Source organism: Malaclemys terrapin, chromosome 11, assembly GCF_027887155.1.
Source record: "Malaclemys terrapin pileata isolate rMalTer1 chromosome 11, rMalTer1.hap1, whole genome shotgun sequence".
NCBI lineage: Eukaryota > Metazoa > Chordata > Testudines > Emydidae > Malaclemys > Malaclemys terrapin.
The window spans coordinates 55,054,495-55,081,917 of NC_071515.1; the positions used below are offsets into that span (position 1 = coordinate 55,054,495).

General features: G+C 40.8%; 1 protein-coding gene across 2 annotated transcripts in view; it reads right to left on the reverse strand.

Moving 5' to 3' along the window:
* ACVR2A (activin A receptor type 2A) overlaps nucleotides 1–27,423 on the reverse strand; it is a 113,496-nt gene that overhangs the window by 51,194 nt on the left and 34,879 nt on the right. For both annotated transcript variants that reach the window (XM_054044448.1, XM_054044449.1), the window contains exons 2-3: nucleotides 4,599–4,806; nucleotides 1,622–1,731 (exon numbers count right to left, since the gene is read on the reverse strand). In XM_054044448.1, the coding sequence (XP_053900423.1) occupies nucleotides 1,622–1,731; nucleotides 4,599–4,806 (318 nt within the window). The remainder of the gene's footprint in view (nucleotides 1–1,621; nucleotides 1,732–4,598; nucleotides 4,807–27,423) is intronic.

Sequence of the window (27,423 nt, forward strand, 5' to 3'; positions counted from 1 at the left end):
CACCCCTATCTTTACCATAGTGCCAGCATGTATCCAAAGGGAAAAATAATCTTCTGTAGTCTTTTCCATACCAAATTCATTCTAAATAATTTTTTTCTTGAATTAAACATAAGCGTAAATCTACAGAAGCACATTTTGCATTGTGTAATAAAATGGACCACTGTAATGCCTTTAAACGATGCTCTAGCTCTTTATCCCAGGATTTACTAGTAACTTCAAGATGAAGTCTTTTGTTTTCAAAGGCGTACATGGATGACATGGGTCTGGGGAGTTTGTAGAGCATCTCTACTATATTTTGTACTTGGGAGACAGGGGGAAGAGTGCAATGAGTCCCTAGTGTCAGTACCAAAGTGATAGGTCAATAAATTTTTTGGCTGGATATCCTGCTTTATTGCTGTGATCAGGAGGTCGTACTGTTTTAGGACCTGGAAGAGAACTAACTCCCCGTCCCCAACCCCTCAAAAGAAACCACACATCCAAACCACCAATTGAGAGAGGAATAATTTAAATGAATAGATATTAAGTTTCATCTAACATTGTCATAATTTCAAACTTAATTTGAAATATTTAAGAGAACAAAATTAATGTAAATAAATTTTTTAAAAATAATTACTTATACACCCACTCACTCTATGGATAACCCATAAAGCAGCACTACTGTTCACCTAGATGAAAGCAGATCATCTCACCCTTTTAATGGATGCTTTTGCAGGGTGTGTGGGGTGGGGGAGGGGGGAGGCGGGAGTTGTAAATTTATTTATTTATATACCATACTTTTCAAATCGATATTTATCGTTAGGGAGACCTAGTAGTGTTTAACAAGTTAAGCGCCTTAGTTGGAAGGCATGGAAAAATAGCCTGGCAAATTTTTAAAAAGTTATTACTTAAAAACATCATGCACTGGATTTTTTTTTTTTTTTTTGGCGCTCAATGGCTTTCCAGGCAGTTTTCTTAGTAGACTTTTGTGTGTTTTTTTTAGCAGACTTTCAGTTTGTTTGTGTTTGTTTGTTTTTTAAATTACATGTGTGCCCAGCAATGACAATGAGTTCATTTAATAAGTTACAAAATTAAACAGACCATTTTACAAGAAAGTAAATACCTACTCCAGGGCATGCATCTGTAAAGCAGTACATGCACAGGTTGGTGTGCTATGGCACTATGGCCAGTTCGAACACAACCAGTTGCATTTACTTACATCTAAAATGAGATTTAAAATAATGGATTTTTGTTTAGATTTTCAAGAGAGTATGAATTAATTCTATTTAGCCCTCCTGGTCAGATTTTTCTGAACAGGTTGCCAAGGATAGGCGCCCCCTACTAGCTTAGAATAGCTTTATCAATTTGAATGGTTTTGTTCCACAATATGGACCTTTCATTTCAAGCTGAAAAAAAAAAAAAAAAAGTTAGTCTATTGCCCAGATCAAATTATTTACACTAATACAACCAACTCTAAACCACTATAGTTACCAAAAAACCTCTTCCACATATATGTTTGGGAAAGGGGAAACTAACAGAAGCTATCCAGAATATTTTGGAAAAAGGTCTTCTCTCCTAAACATACAGAAACTGTATTCTGGCCAATACTGCAGAACCATTTCTTTAGAATGTTAAACCAACTTACGCTGTGTTACTTCCATCTCTGGAAAATAGAAAAAACGTTCATTACACATGTTGCCTTCACAGCAACAGAAGAACACGTCAGGGCTGTCTTTCTTTTCTATACAATCAGTCCTGTAAGAAAGCACCAGAAAAGTCATTTTTGTTAATTTAAAACTGACTTCCTTTGTACAAGAGCAAATAATTGCATATATTAGCTACAAAGTTAACCTTGGAAACGAACTTTTGAAAATAGTGATCCACCAGACTAAGATGGGGTTATCAGAATACCATGCTAAATTGAGGAGAAAATATATTTCAATATAGGTCTACTTCCATTTCGAGAAATATAACATTGATCAACCTTGATGCAGAGATAGTCTTCTTAACCTTGCAAGTTGCAAACATGCTAGCATCCCAAAAAAGCCACCAGCAAGCTGGGATTCAAAAATTCCTCTTGCAGGGGGAGGGGGCAGTATAGGTGGAGATTTTAACAATTCATGAACCCAATTTAAATGTGGCATAATAAATAAAATGAGTACTTTGAATGACTTGAGTTTATCCATGAATCTTTCAGTGTGAGGCTGTTGTGGGGGAAACACCTTTTAAAAGGAAGAATACAGGAAATTTCTGTGCAGCCAAACATTAACTTTGCCCAGAGCCAGAGCTCATTACAGTAACAATCTAGAACTATGACACATGAAAAGACATGCCATAAATTGGTGAGGAAAAACCACCAAAGAAACCCCTAAGAACTCAGGAGTGGGAAGGTAAGACAACAAAAAACAGTGAAGAATTCTAGGAAGAGTTTGAATCTGTTGGAGAAGTGGCTGAAGGTTGCTGTTTTATATACAAATTGAAGACTTGCTTATTATAATTGCAACTGTTTCTGCCATAATGCATTCAATTGCTTGATATTCTTTGTCTGGCACTATTTGGTGTTTGGTATACCATAAGCTGAAAAGTTCAGTGAACTGCAATAGTCCTTCACCAACTAACAAAGTTATAAACAGATATTATAATGTTTCCAATTAGAACACTATTCAGAAATCTTGTATTCCGATAATAAATAAAACCGTGATATCCTGGCACAAAGACACAAAAAATAATTGTTTACTGAAATGCACTAGATAATATTGATTACCAAAAGCAATGGTTATTTAAGAACCAGAGTGAAGTCTTCTAATATTTATAAAGTTTTAACATCTTAATATTTTTGTTCACTAAATGCTATGTATAGTATGCTACAAAGAAAAGATTAGCATTCTCTCCTACTTCCTTAGTTCCCTTTATTTTCTCTAGAAAATTTAGGGTTTAATCAACATAACTGGTGCAATTCCATGTAACTTAGGGCTTGTCTACACTTGAAAGTTAATTTGGATCAAGGTAGAGTATGAATTTGAAGTGCAACGACTATTTCTGAATAACTCCATGTTTAGACAGGCCCTTAAGTTTGACTCATCTGGTCTAAAATAGACTAACTGGTACAAAAACTGTGAACGTTCACATGGGGCAATTTGAACCTGTCTTAAAAGAACAAGCCACTCTTACACAGAGATAAGATTATCCACCTGGGGTTGTCCCAGTTTAACTATGCTAGTGCAATTTTGTCTACTCACAAAAAAAGTCTTACTCCTCCTCTTCAACTTTTCACTGCTCCCACACCCTTTCACTTCTTCCAAATCTTTTTTCATCTTCATAGGAAGCTTTGAGTGAGGCAGTTCCAAGCATTCTCGAAAATTCCTGGGTCTGCTCTCATTTGTAATTAGTGCCAAAATTCTCATGGATTTCCAGTGAGAATTAGACCAACAATAAGCACTGTAGAAAATCCCTCAAAGTTTTAAAGTTTGATAGTAATAACATTAAACCTCAAGTTGGAACTTGCAAATCAGAATTACAATTTTTCCTAAAACTGCTTTTTACTGATTAACTTAAAGCTATAAAACCTCTTTATGAGGTAAAGAGGACTATAATGAATATCACTTTCTTCCACTGATACAAGTTGAATAATTTTTTTTTTTTTTTTTTTTTTTTTTTAAGATATGAAGATTTGTAAGATTTAGGTTTTTTATTAAGTTTTGTTCAAGCTTTTTGGAAACATTTTAGTAATGTGAAGACAATACTATAAATTTAATGCATTCTTTTCTTCCTTCTCCTCCCTCTCCCAACAGTGGTATAAAGACATTTTGTAGTTCCAAAAGAATTCTTCAGAGTACCATACAGTGATCAATTAGATGGTTGTAATCTTTAGCATTCGGCCTAGGACCCAACCAATGCGTACTGATATCCCAATACAACCCTGTTGTGTGTGTTATTGCTTACCATATTTGACTGGTCATCAATTACACAAAAAAAGGCCAGGATTTTCAGAAATTATGAGCACACGGAAGCTGCCACTGGCCTCAGTGCCTGTGGGTGGAGGCGTGGCTAGGCTGCTCTGCGCACTCCTCCCTTGCAGGCGCCAACCCCGCAGCTCCCATTGGCTGTGGTTCCCGGAGCAAGCGCTCAGGGTGGGGACAATGCACAGAGCCACCTAGCTGTGCCTCTGCCTAGAAGCAACAGGGACAGGTCACCGCTTGTGGGGAACCACCCCAGGTAAGCGCTGCCTGGATCCTGCACCCTGGACCCCAACCCCCTGCCTCGAGCCCCCTCCTGCACCCAAACTCCCTCCCAGAGGCCATGCCCTGTGCCCTAACCCCCAGCCCTGAGCCCTCCCCCACCACACCCAAACTCCCTCCCTCTTAGTTAACCTCTTAGGTTTTTGTTTTACTTACTGGCACCCTCCATTCTTCCAACATGCCAGATAAAATATTTAACTACAATAAAAGCTTTGTTAACAAATTTAAGTGGGGACTGTAGGCACCTAAATTCAAAAATACTGGCTTCTAATATAGTGAACAATGTATTGTTTGGTATCCTGTAATCTGTCTCCTAACTAGCCTTGTTTCTGGTAAACTTGGTTTAAAACATTATTATACATAAGATAGTTAAAATTTTCTCACCTATCATAACAGTTGATATCATCCAGCCAACAACCTTGTTTCACAATATCAATTGATCCAGAAATATTCTTCCATGTAGCAAAACAGTGTCGTCTTTTATCTTTATCGCCATAACAAGGTTCAATGCCACTGCGATTTGTTTTATCCTTTTCCCAATTAGCATTATAGAAGATGCACTCCTGTGTTTCCGATCTGCCTAGTATGGCACCTATTTGGAATTAAAAATAATGCAATGTTAAACCACTAGATTCTGAAGGCTGAAGCACATTTGAACACTAAAAATCAGGCTGCATATAAGCTTCTTATATCGATACCATTATTAATATTCAAGTTCTCTTCTCATTACTTGTTTTTATATTTAAAGTTAGTATGCATTCTAAACAGGTGCTGAAACATAAAACAACAGCTAAAACAAAGGTTCTGTTAAATTTAATGATGTAGCCCGAACGACGCATAGCTTGTCAAGATTTGTAGAAAGGCTAGAAAATATCTTACCAAATAAACAACAAATTTTGGCACAGCTTCTCATTATCTGGTTGTAACCAAAGATTTTATTGGCTAAAGGATAAAGCTTAATCAGTAAGTATTAGTCAAATAATGGTGGTCTTAAATTCCAAAGCAGCATTAGTCAGCAGAATTTACCCAATTTTCAAAGGCTACCTCACTTCCTTGTCTTAGCATCCCCTCCATCACCTAGGGTCACGAGATTACTTCATTAGCTCAGCTATTAAAAAAGTTTCTAAGGGTATGTCTACGCTACGAAATTAGGTCAAATTTATAGAAATCGATTTTATACAGTCGATTGTGTGTGTCCCCCCCCCCCCCCCCACTTAAGACCATTAACTCAGCGGAATGCATCCACTGTACCGAGGCTAGCGTCGACTTCCAGAGCATTGCACTGTGGTAGCTATCCCACAGTTCCCGCAGTCTCTGCTGCCAATTGGAATTCTGGGTTGAGATCCCAATGCCTGATGGGTCAAAAACATTGTCGCGGGTGATTCTGGGTAAATGTCATCAGGCCCCCCCTTCCTCCATCCCTCCGTGAAAGCAACGGCAGACAAGCGTTTCGAGCCTTTTTTTCTGCGTTACCCCTGCAGATGCCATACCACGGCAAGCATGGAGTCCGCTCAGCTCACCCTCACCGTACATCTCCTGCGTGATGACGGACGTGGTACTGCATTGCTACACAGCAGCAGCTCATTGCCTTTTGGCAGCAGATGGTGCATTACAACTGGTAGTCGTCATCATCATTGTCTCCTGGGTGCTCTTTTAGTCTACCTCGGTGAGGTTGGTCAGCCTGGACATAAATGGGAGTGACTCCAGGTCACTCTTTTTAAGTTTTGTCTCATGGAGATTCAGTCCTGCCTGAAGTCGTACTGCACCATCTTCTGGCGAGCAGCCAGGAGACGACGATGGCTAGCAGTCGTGCTGCACTGTCTGCTGCCAGCCTAAGATGCATAAGAGAGATGGAGGGGATCAAAACAAGAAAGACCAGATTTGTTTTGTATTTATTTGTATTCATTTGCTCCCCGCTCCCTCCCTCTGTGAATAGTGGGGGGAGGGATAGCTCAGTGGTTTGAACATTGGCCTGCTAAACCCAGGGTTTCGAGTTCAATCCTTGAGGGGGCCATTCTGTGCGACAGTTGTGTGTGTTTCTCCTTGATGCAAACCCACAGTTTGCATCCTCCTTTGTTGATTTTAATTCCCTGTAAGCCATGTCGTCTGTCACCCCTCCCTCCATCAGAGCAATGGCAGACAATAGTTTCACACCTTTTTCCAGCGCAGACACCATAGCATGGCAAGCATGGAGCCCACTCAGATCACCGTGGCAATTATGAGCACTGTAAACACCATGCACGTTATCCTGCAGTATATGTAGAACCTGCAAAAGCAAAACCAAGCGAGGAGGCGATGGCAGGATGGTGACGAGAGTGATGAGGACATGGACCCAGACTTCTCTCAAAGTACGGGCCCCGGCAATGTGGGCATCATGATGTTAATAGGGCAGGTTCATGCCATGGAACGCTGACTCTGGGCCCGGGAAACAAGGTGGGACGGCATAGTGTTGCATGTCTGGAACGATTCCCAGTGGCTGCGAAACTTTTGCACGCGTATGGGCACTTTCATGGAACTTTTTGACTTGCTTTCCCCTGCCCTGAAGAGCAAGAATACCAAGAGGAGAGCAGCCCTCACAGTTCACAAGCGAGTGGCGATAGCCCTGTGCAAGCTTCCAATGCCAGACAGCTACCGGTCAGTTGGGCACCAATTTGGAGTGGGCAAATCTACTGTGGGGGCTGCTGTGATCCCAGTAGGCAACGCAATCAAAGAGCTGCTGATATCAAGGGTAGTGAGTCTGGGAAATGTGCAGGTCATAGTGGATGGCTTTGCTGCAATGGGATTCCCTAACTGTGGTGGGGCGATAGACGAAACCCATATCCCTATCTTGGCACCAGAGCACTGAAGCAGTGAGTACATAAACCGAAAGGGGTATTTTTCAATGGTGCTGCAAGCACTGGTGGACCACAACATCAATGTGGGATGGCTGGGAAAGGTACATGACGCTCACATCTTCAGGAATTCTGGTCGGTTTCAAAAGCTGTAGCAAGGGACTTTCTCCCCAGCCCAGAAACTAACTGTTGGGGATGTTGAAATGCCTATCATTATCCTTGGGAACCAGCCTACCCCTTAATGCTATGGCTCATGAAGCCATACACAGACAGCCTAGACAGTAGTCAGGAGCTGTTCAACTATAGGCTGAGCAAGTGCAGAATGGTGGTAGAATGTGCATTTGGACGTTTAAAAGCACACTGGCGCAGTTTACTGACTCAGATAGACCTCAGTGAAACCAATATTCCCATTGTTATTACTGCTTGCGGTGCGCTCCACAATATCTGAGAGTAAGGGTGAAGACGTTTATGGCGGGGTGGGAAGTTGAGGCAAAATTGCCTGGTCACTGATTACATGCAGCCAGACACCAGGGCGGTTAGCAGAATAGAGGAGGGCGTGGTGCGATGCGAAACTTTGAAAACCAGTTTCATGACTGGCCAGCTATGGTGTGAAAGTTCTGTTTGTTAGTCCTTGATGACTCCACACCCACCCCGGTTCACTCTACTTCCCTGTAAGCTAACCACCCTCCCCTCCCACCTTTGATCACCACTTGCAGAGGTAATAAAGTCATTGTTGCTTCACATTCATGCATTCTTTATTAATTCATCACACAAATAGGGGGATAACTGCCAAGGTAGTCTGGGAGGGATGGAGGAGGAGGGAAGCACTGGGTGGGGTGGGGGAGGAGGGAAGGACAAGGCCACACTGCACTTTAAAAACTTATTGAATGCCAGCTTTCTGTTGCTTGGGCAGTACTCAGGGGTGGAGTGGTTGGGTGCCCATAGCGCCCCCCCCCACCTTCTTGGGCATCTGTGTGATGAGGCTATGGAACTTGGGGAGGAGGGCGGTTGGTTACACAGGGGCTGTAGCGGCGGTTTGTGCTCATGCTGCCTTTCCTGAACCTGAACCATACGCCAGAGCATATCAGTTTGTTCCTCCAGTAGCCTCAGCATTGCCTCTTGCCTTCTGTCACCAAGCTAACGCCACCTATCATCTTCAGCCCGCCACCTGTCCTCGCGTTCATATTGTGCTTTCCTGGTCTCTGACATTGTCTGCCTCCACACATTCTGCTGGGCTCTTTCAGTGTGGGAGGACTGCATGAGCTCAGATAACATTTCATCGCGAGTGCGTTTTTTCCGCCTTCTAATCTTCGCTAGCCTCTGGAAAGGAGAAGATAGTGTGAGCGCTGAAACATTTTTTTTCCCCTCCACCAGCTGCAAAAGGGAGAGTGGTAGTTAAAAAGACATTTTAGAGAACAATGGGTAGACTTTCACGGTAAATCTTGCTGTTAACATTACATTACATGTGTGCTTTCGGTACAAGGTCGCATTTTGCCTCTTATTGAGGGTATGCTGGTTTGGTGTGAGAGATCACTCACGCAGGGCCAGGCAACAGAATTCGGCTTGCAGGCAGCCCTGGTAAAACACAATCTTTTGGCTTCTTTAACCTTCATAACATTTGGGAATGGTTTCAAACAGCAGCACCCTCATTTCCCATACCAAGCAGCCATTGGGTTGGCCATTTAAAATGGGTTGGCAATTTAAAAGGAGGGGCTGCAGTTTTCGGATTAATGTGCAGCACAAACCCAACTAACCCAGACACACCCCCCCCCACACACACACACACACCCCCAATTCTCTGGGCTGATAGCTTCACCCTTCCCCCCACCACGTGGCTAACAGTGGGGAACATTTCTGTTCAGCCACAGGCAAACAGCCACCTCTGAATGTCCCCTTAATAAAATCACCCTATTTCAACCGGGTGACCAGGAAAGATATCACTCTCCTGAGAATAACAGAGATAAAGAACGGATGTTGTTTGAATGCCAGCAAACAGTGGGACCATATGCTGTGTTATGCAATGATTCCAGACTATGTGTTACTGGCCTGGCGTGGTAAAGTGTCCTACACCATGGAGGATGGAATAAGGCTGCCCTCCCCAGCAACCTTTTGCAAAGGCTTTAGGAGTACATCCAGGAGAGCTTTATGGAGATGTCCCTGGAGGATTTCCGCTCCATCCCAGACATGTTAACAGACTTCCAGTAGCTGTACTGGCCGCGAATGCCAGGGCAAATTAATTATTGAACACGCTGGCTTTTAAACCATGTATAATATTTACAAAGGTACACTTACCAGGGGTCCCTTCTCTGCCTGGCGGGTCTGGGAGGCAGCCTTGGGTGGGTTCGGGGGGTACTGACTCCAGGTCCAGGGTGAGAAACTGTTCCTGGCTGTCAGGGAAAACTGTTTCTCCACTTGCTTGCTGTGGGCTAATCTTCCTCGTCCCCAAAACCTGCATCCCTGTTACGTGCTACTCCATTGACAGAGTCAAAGCACAGGGCTGGAGTAGTGGTGGCTGCACCTCCTAGAATGGCATGCAGCTCATCATAGATGTGGCATGTCTGGGGCTCTGACCCGGAGCGGCCGTTTGCCTCTCTGGTTTTTTAGTAGGCTTGCCTCAGCTCCTTAAGTTTCACACAGCACTGCTGCAGGTCCCTGTTATAGCCTCTGTCCTTCATGCCCTTGAAGATTTTTTCAAATGTTTGGCCATTTCGTCTTTTGGAATGGAGTTCTGATAGCACGGATTCATCTCCCCATACAGCGATCAGATCCAGTACCTCCCGTTTGGTCCATGCTGGAGCTCTTTTGAGATTCTGGGACTCCATCATGGTCACCTTTGCTGATGAGATCTGCACTCACCTGCAGATTGCCACGCTGGCCAAACAGGAAATGAGATTCAAAAGTTCACAGGCCTTTTCCTGTCTACCTGTCCAGTGCATTTGAGTTGAGAGCGCTGTCCAGAGCGGTCACAATGGAGCAGTATGGGATAGCTCCCGGAGGCCAATACCGTCAAATTGCGACCACACTACCCCAAATTCGACCCAGCAAGATCGATTTCAGCACCAATCCCCTCGTCGGGGGAGGAGTACAGAAATCAATTTTAAGAGCCCTTTAAGTTGAAAAAAACGGCTTCGTCGTGTGGACAGGTGCAGGGTTAAATCGATGTAAAGCTGATAAATTCGACCTAAACTCATAGTGTAGACCAGGGCTAACCCTTGCAGTTGTGAAGAAAAGCTTGAAAAAATAACCCAATTAATGGCATAGTGTTCACCTACATTTGAGCTAAGAGGTATGCTTCCTAGCTCATGTAGATGTCCCCATGCTAGTTCTGCTCAAGCAAGTATGCTAAACATAGCAGTACAGCCATGGTAGCATAGGCAGCAACTCAGGCTAGCTGTCCAAGTACATACCCACGGGATCCAGGCTGATGTTTAATTAAGTTTTCAAGATACTGTTAAAAGAACGGGAGTACTTGTGGCACCTTAGAGACTAACAAATTTATTAAAACATACGCTTTCGTGGGCTACTGCCCACTTCTTCGGATGCATATAGAGTGGAACATATATTGAGGAGATATAGATACATATACAGAGAGCATGAACAAGTGGGAGTTGTCTTACCAACTCTGAAAGGCCAATTAAGTAAGAGAGAAAAAAACTTTTGAAGTGATAATCAAGCTAGTCCAGTACAGACAGTTTGAGAAGAAGTGTGAGAATACTTACAAGGGGAGATAGTTTCAATGTTTGTAATGGCTCAGCCATTCCCAGTCCTTATTCAATCCTGAGTTGATTGTATCTAGTTTGCATATCAATTCCAGCTCAGCAGTCTCTTATTGGAGTCTGTTTTTGAAGCTTTTCTGTTGTAATATAGCCACCCGCAGGTCTGTCACTGAATGACCAGACAGGTTAAAGTGTTCTCCCACTGGTTTTTGAGTATTATGATTCCTGATGTCAGATTTGTGTCCATTAATTCTTTTGCGTAGAGACTGTCCGGTTTGGCCAATGTACATGGCAGAGGGGCATTGCTGGCACATGATGGCATATATCACATTGGTAGATGTGCAGGTGAACGAGCCCCTGATGGTATGGCTGATGTGATTAGGTTCTATGATGATGTCACTTGACTAGATATGTGGACAGAGTTGGCATCGGGCTTTGTTACAAGGATAGGTTCCTGGGTCAGTGTTTTTGTTCAGTGATGTGTGGTTGCTGGTGAATATTTGCTTTAGGTTGGGGGGTTGTCTGTAAGCGAGGACAGGTCTGTCTCCCAAGATCTGTGACATCTTGACATCTTCATCTTCTGGACCCATGGAAAAGAAGCCCTTGAGGAATTCCACCATGGTTTTCAATAATTTCCATCCCACCATCAACCTCAGCCTAGATCAATCCACACAAGCGGTCCATTTCCTGGACACTACTGTGCTAATAAGTGATGGTCACATAAATACCACCCTATACCGGAAACCTACTGACCGCTACACTTACCTACATGCCTCCAGCTTCCATCCAGGACACACCACACGATCCACTGTCTACAGCCAAGCTCTAAGATATAACCGCATTTGCTCCAATCCCTCGGATAGAGACAAGCACCTACAAGATCTTTATCAAGCATTCTTAAAACTACAATACCCACCTGCTGAAGTGAAAAAACAGATTGACAGAGCCAGACGAGTACCCAGAAGTCACCTCCTACAAGACAGGCCCAACGAAGAAAATAACAGAACACCACTAGCTGTCACCTTCAGCCCCCAACTAAAACCTCTCCAGCGCATCAGAGGTCTACAACCTATCCTGAAAGATGATCCTTCACTCTCACAGATCATGAAAAGTCAAATAAGCTGTTTAGGAAATAATTTTCAGTGTGACTCAGACAAAACTAAAAAAGTTTCCAGAGGTCAAACTTCCTGATACCTCAGAAGATCCCAACCAACAGTTCTCACCCCAGATGTGAAGCTGTGCACACCTCTTATCAATCAAAAGGCACTATTCTCCATATATGGTTAACCTGTCTTCTTCCTTCAAGATAATGTCTTGTTCTATTGTAAAAAAGAGGTGCAGTACTTATATATAAAATCAAAGAATGCATGACTACGTCTTCTAAGTTTATAGGAACTATAAAGGATTTGCAAAAAGAACAGGAGTACTTGTGGCACCTTAGAGACTAACAAATTTATTAGAGCGTAAGCTTTCGTGGACTACAGCCCACTTCTCAATATTTATTCCACTCTATATGCATCCGAAGAAGTGGGCTGTAGCCCACGAAAGCTTACGCTCTAATAAATTTGTTAGTCTCTAAGGTGCCACAAGTACTCCTGTTCTTTTTGCGGATACAGACTAACACGGCTGCTGCTCTGAAACCTATAAAGGATTTGTTTGGTTTCCTTTCCAAATGATTGCCACACTCTAGAAATGCGGATTACATACCACAAGGAGGAAAGACTATTTATAGATACAAGCATCTAACCTGGCGTAGAATTCTGTAATATTAAAAGAAATTGCTTCAAATAGGGGAAATTCCAATTAATAGTCCAGGTAATATAGAAAAATACAGTCTTTGAAATGAAAAAGAATCCTCCAACTAAGACAAAGTACAAGAAATCGGTTATACACTGATGCCATCTACTGGATATCAAGTAGTAGTAGTAGTAGTAGTAGTAGTAGTAGAGAAACAGCTGAAAGTCAAGAGCCATTTAGCAACCATTCACTAGAAATGAGAGCAGCCCCCTTCAGTGAATCCTGAAACCATGATATTGAACATGGTCTAAGCTGTGGACCCTGGAGTTGCTAAATCCATCAAAGCTGCAAAAACAGAAGTGTCACCAGACACTTGGACTCACCCCACTCCTAGGATTACCACGATTGAGAAGTGACAAGCTTTCATTTCAGAAATTGTATGTGTTTAATGCAAATAACAAACACTTTCTAGCAAAACCTCAAGTAACCATATTTTGGACTTTAACTAGGCAAGCCACATTTCTCATTTTTAGTTCAAGTATGTTACCCTAAAAGATCTTTAAAGTACTTTAAACAATTGCTTGAGATGTTTTAAACTAGTCTCTAGCAAACCAAACAAGAAATAGCAGAAACCACATTTAATAGTGCCTTAAGAGAAATGCATCTTTACACCATTAGAGAATTATTTGAAGGGTGATAAATGAATTGGAGATGAAAAATTGATAAGCAATTAAATAAAATCCTTATTTGTTTTTGTTCCTTCATATAGCTGGTGAGCTGCAACACTGGTCTATGCTAATCATTTACACGACTACATGCATGTTGTGTGTTCAATATGTGCCTGGAACATCTGTGGTAGCTACACTTATGTAAATCAACAATTCACAGATTATGTGGTTCTGGGCATATTAAGTCAACTATCGATTGGTTGAGATCTGAGAAATACTGTCCAAGATAGAAACAGAACTGAAAAGAATGTAAGAGGTAAATTCAATAAGCTAGGGCTCCCCAGCTCAAAAAGGGGTTATCCTAATTATATTACTTTCCAATACTGGTCTATTATACTTCCCAAATGGGCAAATCTAATTTATTGGATTTCAGCTTTAACAAAACAACAACAAAAACTAACTGGTACTTCAGCAAGTTAATATAACTGACCCTCAGTTCATGTCTATACTTACCCAACAATAACACTTGATTGAGAGGTTGGAGTGGATCAGATTGAAGGTGTGCCTATGCCTCGTGTGCGACACACACACACACACACACACACTTTTTAAAAGAGCCATATCTGTCAGCATGTTTCTTGTGCCTCCTCATGCTTTTTGCGTGAAGGCATGGGTGGCCACAACCCTCCCTCAGTCCCCTCACAAGTCAAAGTCTACAGGAGACAAGAACTCCAAAAAGCAGAGATGAAAGTTGGGTTGAGGGGTCCACCCTGAAAGAATAATAGTTACTGAAGGGTAAGTAACCCCTCTCACTGAGTGAGAGAGAGTTTGGATTCCACTGTAGGTGACCAGCAAGCAGTATCCCCTCAGGATGGTGAGAGTGAGGCATTTTGGCAGCATCAGTTGAACAACGATTGTAATATTTTCCTCCACTGGTTTTCAATCAGCTTCCAATGCAGTTTAAGTAAGTAATGCACGAATCCCCAGCTATATCCAAGACCCATTGATCTATTGAACACCATTACAGCCACACTCAGGGACAATGCATATCTCAAAGTCCATGATGAAACATGCAAAAGCTGGGAACAAAAACATTCTCTGTTCCATAGCTAGATCCTCTCACCAATCTTCCAGAAGAGATCAGGCAAATCTAGAGTCTTTCCATCTTTAGAAAATGTTGCAATGGCTTCTTCTTTGGAAAGGCCTGTCCACTATAAGTGACATAATTCAAACTCCCTCCCCCTCCCAAAAATACCCCAAGCAGAGTTTTGACCCCCAAAAGGAGGACATGCCAGAGGTTCCATGAAGTCCACCATGGAATTTGCTATTGATTTTACATGGAAGGCACTCAGATACTATGGTGATGGGTGGCAGTATAAAACTGTAAGATAGTAATGTTTCAGAGCAAAATGATGCTTTCTTTACTTTCATACACTGTAAAATGGGAACTAGAATCTTTTACATTCCCCTGAAACAGAATAAACTGAGCTTCATAAACTAATTACTCAAGTATCAGAGGGGTAGCAGTGTTAGTCTGAATCTGTAAAAAGCAACAGAGGGTCCTGTGGCACCTTTAAGGCTAACAAAAGTATTGGGAGCATAAGTTTTCGTGGGTAAGAACCTCACTTCTTCAGATGCAAGTGAATTACTCTCAAATGATCTGACTATTAGGTGGACAAACAAGCATGAGGAGAGCAAAAACTCCACAACTATTAAGAGCAATGACTCGCTGGATATAGTCTTCCTGAAGCAGAAATGAAAAAAAAAAAAACAAGCTAGCCTACCTAAGAGACCAGAAGGGAACTGATTGATTAGGTTTTTTGCTACATTCTTGAGGACTTCCTAGTACTGCTTGGTAGCTGCTGTTTTAGCATTCTGAGCTTATGAACTGTACATAAGTACATGAACTGGCAACCCTGATTCAGGCAGTTCCTGAGCATTACGTAGGTATTTGGAGTATATTTTGTAGAGAAGACCTTCAAGGTTTTAAAAGTTCTCTTTTAGTGGAAGTCATTTCCCAGTCTTCAGATTAAATGAATAAATAAGAATTAGAGTAAAACCTATCATATTCACATAAAAGTACTCTAGAATAGAGGACCTTAACATCTTTTCCATGAAACCACATGCTGCCATGTGTGAAGACATGCCAAATTCTTTCAAAAGTAGATCCAATTGAAGGCTGAAACTAAGTTCCTTTTACCACCATTTGCAATTCTGTTAAACAAAATTATTAACCGACATTTCTCCTGTTTCATCATCAGCTCACAATCTGTACACCACAAGTTCCAACATAAATCACTAACATATTTCTCATGTTCAGTGTTAAAAAAATTGAAAATGTGATTTACTTCCCTACACATACAAATAACAATGACACAGACAAGTGATGGACACTTATCACTCTTTCCAGACAGTCTCTGGAGAAGACACTTGCACATTCGTGAACATTTCAGAATTTCATCATCTCTCCTCACCCACCAACAGAAGGTAAATAGTTTTTTACAGCCCAATTCCCTACAATAAAAACAGAGTAGGAAAAGGTGAGGAGCCAACATTCTCCACTCCAGTTAGACTGGATACTTCATTTTTCATCTTGTCTGTAAGAATCACACTGAAGACATTATAAATTGATTTGGAGTGCACACCACATGCTTCAGCCAAAATTCTCCAGCAATACAATAAGTATGCACTGTATAAGAGACACTAGAGTTGGTTATTAATGAATCAACACAATATTCCTCTTTTACAAATCATCACCTCAGACCTTTCTTGTAAAAGTTCAGAATTCAGATTTTAATGGTCTTAAATAAAAGGTATAAAGATGTAGAAACTATACTTTCAACATCTTTAATGTTAAAACAAACACAAACACATAATTAGCCAAGAAGTCCCTTTCAATATAAAACCCTGATTCAGGAAAACCTTATTTTGGATAGCACTTCGGCACATGCTTAAGTTCCACTGAAGTCAACAGGACTTATGCACTTAAGTGCTGTCTTAAATAGGGATGGATGGTCTTAAACATATTCTAAACTGATTTCCTGATTTGAAGTTAAACTTGTGCAGAATCTTGCTGAACATAATGCTGATAAATTCAGGATTATATTGCTTTGCTCATTCTAGTACCATATGAATGTTTAGAGGAATAGTATCTCAACACTTCACAAAACAGCCACTCCGTAATAAACCTCTCAGTCCTTATCCTCAGCAGAAACCTGCACACCTTCAAAAAAAAGGAGTCTGAGAATTTAAATTCATAACTCTACTAGACATTAAAAACATGGACTTGACACTGGGCTTTTTGGCACATTGCAGCAACTTGTAACAAACCCTGCCACCAACTAACCCTCCATCCTCTTAAGACTGCGGAGGTGTTAAGTGCCAACTTCATTTTAAGGGCTCTCCTATAAACATGTGAGCTGCTGATGTTTAACTTTTCCCAGCTTGTATTTACCTTGGACACATTTCCTTCTCCAGACCTGGAAAAAATGATGAGGCTTGAAAGCTTGTCCCTTCCACCAACAGAAGTTGGTCCAATAAAAGATATTACTTCACCTACCTGGTCTCTATTAAAGAATCAGTCATGGCAAATTCTGCAGGGCTATACAAGATCTAATTAGGAATTATGATACTCCATACAACCCCATTAGATACAACAAGGCTTGGCTTTACAGAGTGCAAATCAAGGAAGAATTTGGCCTATCTGAAGAAAAAAAGTTACTTTTTATTCAACTACTAGGCTGGCTTTGTTTACTTAACCTTACAGGAGAGCCCTGAAATACAGTTTAAGTACTAAAAAAAAAAAAAAAACCAACCAACAAACAGCTTTTATGATCTAATTTCTATATGTTAATATTTTACCATGATTCTATTGAAATGAAAGCTTCCAAGGAAACTCAGATGTGTGTGGAGAGACGAAAAAAGTTCCACCTGATTCTCTGCCTCAAAAAAATTATATCAAGATTTGACTAATTATCTTATTACACTGAGGTCTAATTATTTTATCATTTTTCTGGGCTGACCAACTAGGTAAGTTATTGATTTCTCCTCTAATATGGAATACTTACACAGAAGTCCATGACTATACAGTGTTCCTCTACAAACAAAAGGCTTGGGAATTCAGCTGTCTACTAAAAACCAGAGAAATACCAGCTTCCTGTTTATTGAGAAAGCATCAAGCTCTATCATATTACCCATCCTGCACAAGTTTCCATTTCCTACTCATGGGGGAATTCTGCGCCACTGCGCATGTGCAGAATTCATGTGTCCCGCATTATTTTCTGCAAAAAAATTTTATATATATATATATATATAAAAAAATAAAAATAAAAATAAAAATAAATAAAATTCATTCTGCTCCAGAAGTGCTGCAGTTCTGCCTTTTACCCACCAGAGACCACTGTGGGGCCAAAACAGCCAACAGCATGAATGCAACAGACTGTTCTGGTGCCAGAGCGGCCTCTGGTGGGCAAAAGGGAGAACTGTAGCATTTCTGGGGCAGAATGTACTTTGTGGGGAAAAAAATTCTGTGCCAGGACTAGAAGTTCATCAGAGCACCTAGCCCGTGGAGCCAGGTTAGGACAGAGTGGGGCACAAGGGACTGCTGGAGGGGAGGGGGTGTCAGACTGGGGTTCAGAATGGCTAGCGGGAGGGACAGATTGGGGATGCTAGTGGGCTCAGGAGCTAGAGGGGGACAGCGTTGAGCCAGGGGCTGAACAAGAGTGGGGTGAATGTCAACATGGGGACCACGGAAGAGGGCTGTAGGGATCCATGAGGATGGGGAAGGAAGCTGGAGGGACCCATCAGGATGGTGGGGGATACAGGGACTGCAGCAGATGTGCCTGACTGAATGGGAGAGGCTTGTGATCAGCCAGGTTCTGCATGGGGGAGGCTCCCTAACTATTCTGCCTCTCCCCACCAAAAAACCCTATTCCATACTTCTCCCCCTCACCCCCACACCCAACCACCCTCCAGTTTCACTCCAGGCTCCTTCCCTCTCTCTCAGCACCTTCATTACCCGTGAAAGTCCCAAGCCTTTGCACTGCTTCTGATGAGTGCTGGAAATACAGTTCAGTATTGTAATTTAAATGAATTACTCCAAGTTTTATATAAATATGTCTAGTAAGGAATCTATTTATCAAAAGAAAATTAACAGACCAAAAAAAGATTCTGGTACATACATACTTGCGGACAGATATTTTGAAATAAATTACCAATATAATTGAAACTGGCATGATTATATTGTGTTTTGACAAATAAAATATGAAGAATTTTGCAGAATTTTAAAATATTGTGTGCAGAATTTTTAGCGGCAGAATTCCCCCAGGAGTAAAAGTTTCCCTAGAGATACACAACAGAACCTCAAGACATCTGCTTGCAGCCCAATGTCCCACTGTTCAAAGACCTCTCTCCACCCACAAAACCTATAACCCTCTTCACAGAGAACTTTAGTATATAAACAACCTTTTTCTTTTCCTTTATGGTTCATGTAGAGGGGCTGTTCTATAACAAAACAGATAAGAGAGTGCTGCTTATAGTCAGAGTTCAGGTGTGGCAATCCAACAAGGCCAAAGCCAGTTTTTCTATATTTGCCCTACATGTGTGTTAAGAGGTTCAGTCACATCCCAGTAACAGGGTGCAAAGTGGTGGCACTGATTCATCACAACCCCAATACAGAGGACAATCTTTCCTCTCATTTCCCTTGAAGAAACTGCTCCTAAGTTAACTTTTCCACCCAAACTAGGGTTCAAAGTAAGCCAACATATTATGTTTTGACACTTCTCTGGTGACCCTAGACTTTCCAGAGAGACTGGAAATAAGTTTAAATTCAAGCTCTTACATTGTTGCATGTATGAACAGATATAATGTTCCCTTCCTAAATCTGCAGGGGATTGTCCCCGCCACATTCACTTCATTGAGATTAACACCACAAAACTTAATGCCGGCATTTCATTACTACAATTTTCTTGTTTGATCACTGAAGTAAAAATAGCCAGTTATGTTTTTCTAGCATGGTTAGATATACAAGTTAAGATGCAGACTCGTGCTCTGCCCATTCAGTACGACTCTCCACACACTGGGTCTTTTTTTTTTTTTTTTGGCCGGGGGGGGGAGAGATGCCAAAATAGTAATTGTTACAGAATTCAACGTTATATGTAATAAATGCAAATTAATAACTTAATTCAGTATTAATGTTGCATGGTTCAACACTAAAGGCAGGCAGTACCAAAGTCTAGCACGAATGTGCAACCTTAACTCTCCTCCCTTGTAAATGCATTCAAACAATACCCTTTTCTAAATTAAATAGTCATTTATTTGTCTTAGCCATCTGTTGCATCTTACCATACATACAGATTGTAAAAGCTCTGGAGCAAGAATGGTCATTGTATTTGTATAGCATATATCACAATGGGGCCCTGATCACTGATGGGGATGTTCAGATGCTACTGCAATGTGTGGCCTATAACAATTTGATCCTACAAACTTTATTTTTTTTAAATATATATATATTTATATATTTTGCATCCTGATATACATTTTTATCACTTTTATACACACTATTTTCACTGTTAAAGTGATCTTGTATTAACCGTTTGACAGTCAAATGTGAAGTTTTAATTTTTCATGTGACTATTCAGTGCCTTAATGAAGTTCAAATACTAATTTTGAGTACTGAATGTTCCTTTTTAAAATTGAGAATTTGCATGCTACTGATTTGAAAGTTTAATTTTTTTTTTTGGTTAGCTGCTTATTTAGAAACACCTTTTTTTTTTTTTTTTTTTAATAAGATGACAAACTACATTTCCAACCGTAGTGCATTTAATGAAGCATCACCAAGAGTGATCGCTTATATAGAGGGGTAGAATAAAATTGTTTTGTTCTGCTAGTTGGGGGACATTGACTCCATTTTCAATCCAAGTCTCTTGCTTCCCAACATAGAGGTGGAATATGAATTCTACAGAAGCAGAACACCAAGCCCCAATTCAGAAAGGTAATCTGATGTTGTTTATTGTATTTGTTTAGGTTCTTACACCATGTGCAGTGCTGCAGTATAATCCCTTTACCCTGTTAAAACCTGAAGGCAGTGCTGTTCAGTCATCCGCAACTACAAGAATAGGGGCTAGAAAATAGTCTTGGTGGTGCTGGAAGAAGTGACAGGCAAGTGGGTCAGTGGATCTGAGCTCTGACCAAAAAAACCCCACAAGGATAGATAACCCAAATGAGGGGGAGAAACCAAAGCATCAGAGACTGAACCAAAAGTCAAATATCTCTTTAGGCATACTACCAGCACAGGAGGAACAAAAACATTATAATGGCAACATTTTGAATTTTTTTGTGTGTGTGTGTGTGTGAATTTAAGTGACCGCTTATTACTTTAAGAATAACTTTACTGTATCTAAACAGAGCTGAATGTTCAACTCAAGGCTTTTGGGATGCAGAAGACTATTTTTTGCTACTTGCTGAATATGTGAAGCATAAAAGCTCTCCTAAATAGTTTTTACTAGGACAATTGCCCTCACACATACATAAATATAATAAAATATATATAAAATCAGAGTTAAGAATTTTCTGAGGTTAAAAACGGAACATGATAAATGTAGTACAACTGTTTTAATTAAGGATCAAAGCTGTAACAGAATGCAGACAGACAGTCTAGACTGTCTACTTCAGAAAGCCTCTGAAGCATATAAAGTAACATCTGCAAAGAACATTAATCACATTTTAGTCCACAATCTTACCACCTCCTAAATCAAGAGAAACAACTTTTACTTAAAACATCGTATGTACATATGACAAGCCAATTTTTTAAATAAAAAGGTATGCTTATGTTACTGTAATCAATGACCAATAATTATCTATATGGACTCAAAAAAGGCTAAAATAGTTAAGATTTAAAGTATGCTTAATGGAAAATTTAAATCTGGAAAAGTTAGTTCCCTTTGGAGATTAGAGGGGTGGAGCAAGAGATCCTCTGAAAGCTACCACGAAAACATTTTTGCACTGGTCCTATAGTACAAGAATTGGTTAAACATCATAAAAACAGATTTACTCTAGTGAACATAGAACATTCATATAATGCAGTATGCAGCAATAGCATGGAAAAATGCATGGATACAATGCTCCTTTTACCAGGCAATGTCTCTATTAAAGAGACCACAGAATCCAGATAACTTACCTTTAGACAAGATGGATTGATTTTAATCTTGTTTTCCATTTGTACTTTTTCGTTATGTTCCTAAAGAAATATTGATTCTCGTTCATTGGTAACTGTTAAAACGCAATTTGCAACTAAACATAGCCTTTACACTAAATATGATGTTTCTTTTCGCAAGCCACAAGGGCTACATTTATTTAGCAATTATATAGCAGAACTCAAAGTAAAGTAAAGAAACTGAATAAATGTATTATGTTAAAAATGGTGACTGATGTATTTCTTATTTACCAGATTAATTTTTAAAAACTCATCATTTGTGTCAAGTTCTATTTGTATGGAAATTGAAAATCCATTGGAAATGCACAAAGACAGCATTTTAAAAATTACTTAAGACTACCTTAAGTGTGCAGATACATAAGAAATCAAAATATTTTGAATTTAAAGCCAACTAATTTATTAAACAAAGGAAATATCTGTAGCTAGTAAATTGAACTGATGGTGACAAAAAAGAAGGTCCTTAAAGATTTAAGATTGAGCCTCGAGTACACTACAACAGTTCTGGACCAGTAACAGGTGCAAGGACAAATACTGAAGCCAATAGGGCTAGAAACAGAGCAGCTTATCAATGCTTGCCTAAAATTTCCTTTCATTCATTAGAAAGGCCCACAAATTAACCATGCAACTTCAGCCTGTTTGCAGCACAGAGGGACAGAATTACATCTGTCCACTATTAGCATGGTGGGAGTAACCTACCCCTGCAGAACCCCTCAGATTGACTAATTCCATAGCTGCTTCAGTAAGTATAGATTCATAGTTTAAGGCCAGAAAGAACCATTACAATAATTTCATCTGACCTCCTATACAACATAGTTCAAAGAATCATACCCAGCAATTTTCGCAGCAGCCTACAACTTCTGTTGGGGCTTGTGATGGGGTGCTAAGCAAAAAACTGCTTAGCTAATCCTCTGTCACCCCAGCTCCAATTAAGGGAGGTGAATTGGAGCTGGGTAGACCACCTGACCCTGATTGGGGAATCTTGAACAGCTGCTGCCTCATCAGGCTGGGGCTGGGTAAGAGCCCCAGGGGAAGGGGACTGAAAATAGGAAAGCTGCAGTAGAGGAAAGACAGTGAGGGGAAGCAGAGAGAGATCGCTTGCCCCCTCTCTCCTGCCAGTGGACTGCAAGTAGAGGAACTACTTGTAGGGTGGAAAAGTAGTGGGAGCACAGACTGTAAATAAAAGCACCAGGTGGGCACTGCACCAAAAGGTCTCTGTGTGACTTTCTCAGCCCAGGAGGGCCCGGCAGGGACACCGCTACAGAGCTATATGTAGTCTTAACACTGCAGGTAATAGAGAACCGCCACATATCTAAGTAAGCTGTTTAAATGGTTAATTACCCTCACTGTTAAAAAATGTACATATTATTTCTAGTCTAAATTTGTCTAGCTTTGGCTTCCAGTTATTGGATCTCATTATGCCTTTTTCTTCAAGATTAAGCAAGCCATATACTATCAAGTATCTCTCATATACAAGTACTTGTAGCAGTGTTCAAGTCAACTCTTAACCTTCTCTTAGATAAAGTGAATAGAGACTAAAGAAGCTCAAGACGTTTTCCAGACGTCAAATAATCCTTTTAACTTTTTTCTGAACCCTTTCCAATTTGTCAGCATCCTTTTTGAAGCGTGGACATTGAAACTGGACACCCTATTTTAGTAGCAATCACACTAGTGCCCTATACAGAGATTCTACCAACTCCCTACTCCTAGTTAATATTCCCATTTATATATCCATCCTCTGAGCTATATCACAGTGGGAGATCATGTTCAACTGATTATTTACTGTCTTTCGGTCACTTTTTTCGGATGCAAACCCTAATTTTACTAGACTGCCCTAGTTATATAAAATAACAGCCTTGCATTTGGCTGTATTAAAATTCATGTTTAAATGAGCCATTGTACAAAGTGATCCATGTTGGTTTGTTTAGTTGGCCTCCCCACATCATTATTTACTACTCCACCAATTTGTAGATTTTTTATATTTTCTTCCCTATCACTAATAAAGATGTTAAAAAGCACTGAGCCAAGAACAGATTTCTATGGGACCTCACTGCAAATACCCCCTTTAGATGAAAATTCCCTATTTTACAATTACTTGTTTTCATCTTTAAATGGCCATTTTTTCCAGAAGCGGTGTATATGTATATTGCTGAGAATATACACCTCTACCCCGATATAATGCTGTCCTCGGGAGCCAAAAAGTCTTACCGCATTATAGGTGAAACTGTGTTATATTGAACTTGCTTTGATCTGCCGGAGTGCGCAGCCCCGCCCCTCCCCCAGAGCACCGCTTTACCGCATTATATCCAAATTCATGTTATATGGGGGTCGCATTATATCGGGGTAAAGGTGTATTCTGTTTGCACATAGCAAGTGAAATTAGATTTTTATTATTTGCAGCTAGGCAGCCATCAATTTCTCTTTATCAATAAACATAGCATATCTATCTAGAATATTATCCAACACAGAATAACTAAACACACAAAGTAACATCTATACTTTTTAGAAACTCCAAGGATGTTTTAATCTAGACATTAAAGCTTAAAAAAAAGAAAAAAAAAGATTTAGTTTCATTCTTCTAATGTACAACCAAACAAGATAGCATATGTTCTCCAACAGAGCTATCAATCTTTGTCCCACTTTTTACAATGTTGCCCCAGGAAAGAGTAGGGGTAGAGGCAACAGATGTGGACTTTCGTAATGGAATTTTTCAGGTAAGCATGAGAGAGAGAGAGAGAAAGTATACACATACCCAAAATGGCACTTTAAGAACCATGTGTAGGCAAGAACAATTACATACCAATATTATATGGACAGCTACCAGATTCCCATATATTTAGGCTACTTAACACTTTCATTTATAAAAAGATTCTTCCTACTTTTTTTTTCAGACGTTCTAACACCTAATTACCTTGAAGTACACCCATTAAGTATTTTATTAATATAAAACAAACATATCTAGCTCTTACATACTGCTTTTCATCAGTAGCTTTCAAAACACTTCACAAAAAAGGATATTCATAACATTATCTCCACTGTACAGATGGTGAAAAGGACAGGATAGTGCAGTGAAGTGACTTGCCCAACATCACTGAAGAGGTCAATGGCAGAGCCAGGAATAGAAAGAACCCAGGTCTCCCTAGTCCCAGTCTAGTGCTCTGTCCACAAGACTATACTGCCTTTTAGATATGACAACCTGAGAGTTTACATGCAGTTTTCTTTGTCCTATGAAATTCCATTCAGGAATAGAAGAGTTCTGAACTATTAAAAGTCACCATTTTCCTTCTCACTTTAGTTCCTTATAATTTTGAACTATGCTAAAAAGTCAACTGCACATGAAACTTAAAACTAAGGGCCACACCACAGCCAAAGCAAAATTAGCAGCAAGCTTCCGGGAACCACCAGAATATGTGTAACAGCAGGGTTGGGGGAAGAGAAGAGAAGAGATGAGGGACAGACTCCATTCCCACCGCAGCCCTGGCATATGGCCCCAACATCTTATTTCTATTTCAGGAGACACCATATGGTGCAGGAGGGCACTAGGCAGCAGATAGAGGGAGTAGTGAACAAAGAAAAAGAGAGCCAATCTCTCTGGCAAGCACATGGGACTAGCAGGCAATTTCTCCTGCTGCCAGCTACCAGAATGCATATGCACAAGGAGCAGAAGTAAGGTTGTACAGATAACCATAAAACAGCAGTTCCCAAACTTTTTGCCAACATGACCCAATTTTATTTCCTTCTCAGGACCCCAAGCAGCAATGACAACACTATTTTGATGAGCATAATGGCATCTTCCGACATTTTGCAGAACAAAATGGTGTTCTCCATTCAGTGTGACCTTGCACGTGTACCATGTGGGTGATGTCGTGCTGTGCATTCTCCACACAGCATGACCTTGCATGTATGGTGCATGCGAGATCAAGCTGTGTGGAGAATCCCATTTTGTAAAGCAAAATGGCATCCCCATGCAGCATGACCTCATACATACCATGTGTATGAGGTCATGCTGTGTGGAGCAAAATGGCATCCTCCACACACTAGAGGGATTGCTGCAACCACCTTTTCTGATGCAGTCACAATCCAGTTTTGGAACTTCTGCCATAAAACTATCGTTTCCTAACTTATGATGCTTACCTTTGCAACCTAAATAAAACTCTTAATGTATGTATAGTTATATAGAGATTTTACTCAGCTTTCTGGAACTGCAGCATCCTTCTACCAAAGCATGCATCAAAAGAGACACCAACATCTATCTTGTAGAATTTATTCCTACATCGATATCCTCCCTCACCAGCCGCCCTCCATTTTGCAATGGAGACTCTCTGCTCAGGATATTGCTGTTGCCTTTAGAGAATAAGCTCTGTCTCCTGAAGAGAGAGACAACTCCACAGGCCTCCAGGTTTTCAGATGGCTGGGTTGGAGTGTGATGACTTTGAAGCCTTCTGGCCCTTTGAAGCCAGGAAATGTAGGATGTAGAGATCATTCAATCTTCAGAAGGATAATGTAAGGTCTATAGAGCTGTGTGTTTGGTGATCAAAATCTAATTTGTTAGCTAGCCCCTCTAATGGATACAACAGTATCAATATTCTTCACTTATCTGTAGAATAAGGATTTAATCTTAGGGCATGGAAGAAGCAACATTCCAGATATAGCAGAGTTCTGACACTTCTCACTAAGGGAAAAAGTTATTGGGGGGGGGCGGAGGGGGAGAGAAGAGAAACCTAAATGGGGAGGGGGGAGGCAGAGGTGTACTTTGATGACAGCATTTAGAACTAAATTAACATTCCAAGGTTGAGTGCCGTAAACCCAAGTTGTGGAGGATGGGAGAAATCAATGAAGCTGCTCTAAGGAAGTGTTCAATGTACTCATGGAAATAAATCTGCCTGCTGCTTGTAGATTTAGTGCTGCTTCAGTGCAGAAAGAAGCTACTATTTATACTGATGAATTTACAAGATATGACTGACCTGGCCTTAGTTGGAAACAACTGGCTCTCCTTGCATCAGGACTCAGAGTAACCCATACTAGGAAAGTGGCTTGTCCATAACACAGGGGAAGTCACTCCTACCAGCTGCCAGCTAAGCAACTTGTTCCGTGAGCTCTAATGCTTTAAGTTTTATTTTTAGCACTATGATCCCAGGTTCAAACTCTACCAATGGCTCAAGCAGGCTGTCACTATACATGAACCCTAGGAAAGAAAAGGAGGCAGCCTCCTTCCTGGAGGTTAAGAAAACTTTGGCATACTCTACAAGCTTACTTCTGTTCCTGGAGGCAGTCGGCTGGTAGGATATCCAGAACAGTGTCTTGTAACAGTACATGTTAGGAAACCAGTGGGAGTTGGAGCAATCCCAGAAGGGGGAAGACCAGAGATTTCTTTGGCTCTGATAAGACCTTCTTTCTATCATGCCAGCGTTGATCAAAAGCTTTTTGCCCTTAAATAGGGTGACAATAAGATTATGGTTTGTCTGTAACTGCTTACTCTAGAACAGTACCAACAGAGTTCTTCTGCCAGTGAGTTTATTGGTGAGCTGGAAGAAGTTTTCAGGGAAACATTGAAAAATCCACCAAAAGGCAGAAGTAGGCCTTCAGATTTCTCAGTGCCTCTGAATCTAACTTAAAGCTAGATAGACATGGCAAAATGTATCAAGGTAAAGTCTTGACAACAGATCCAGGACTTTTCGTATATAACTTTGGCTTGCTCTTTGATCAGGAGAAAAGGTCTTCTGTTTCTCAAAGGAGCACTTCCTCCAAGCTCTCAAAAAAGCTTAGAACAGCAAATGATAACTAACCATGGCCTAAGAGTAAGAATGGGAGAACAGATAAAAGGAAGATGCCTCAGTACGGAGGCATTGGCCCTGCTCCCTCCTCCACCCCACACACCCCTCCCCCCCCAGGACCCCATTCTTACAGAGAATTCACAGTGCACACAGGAAGGGGAAATGAGACCTAATATGCCTAAAGGAAAACTAGCTAGGGGAAGTAGTAAGCAGTGTCTAATCCTAATGCCCTACAGCTTTGGAGATTTTCTTCCAGACGGCATAAATGTAATGT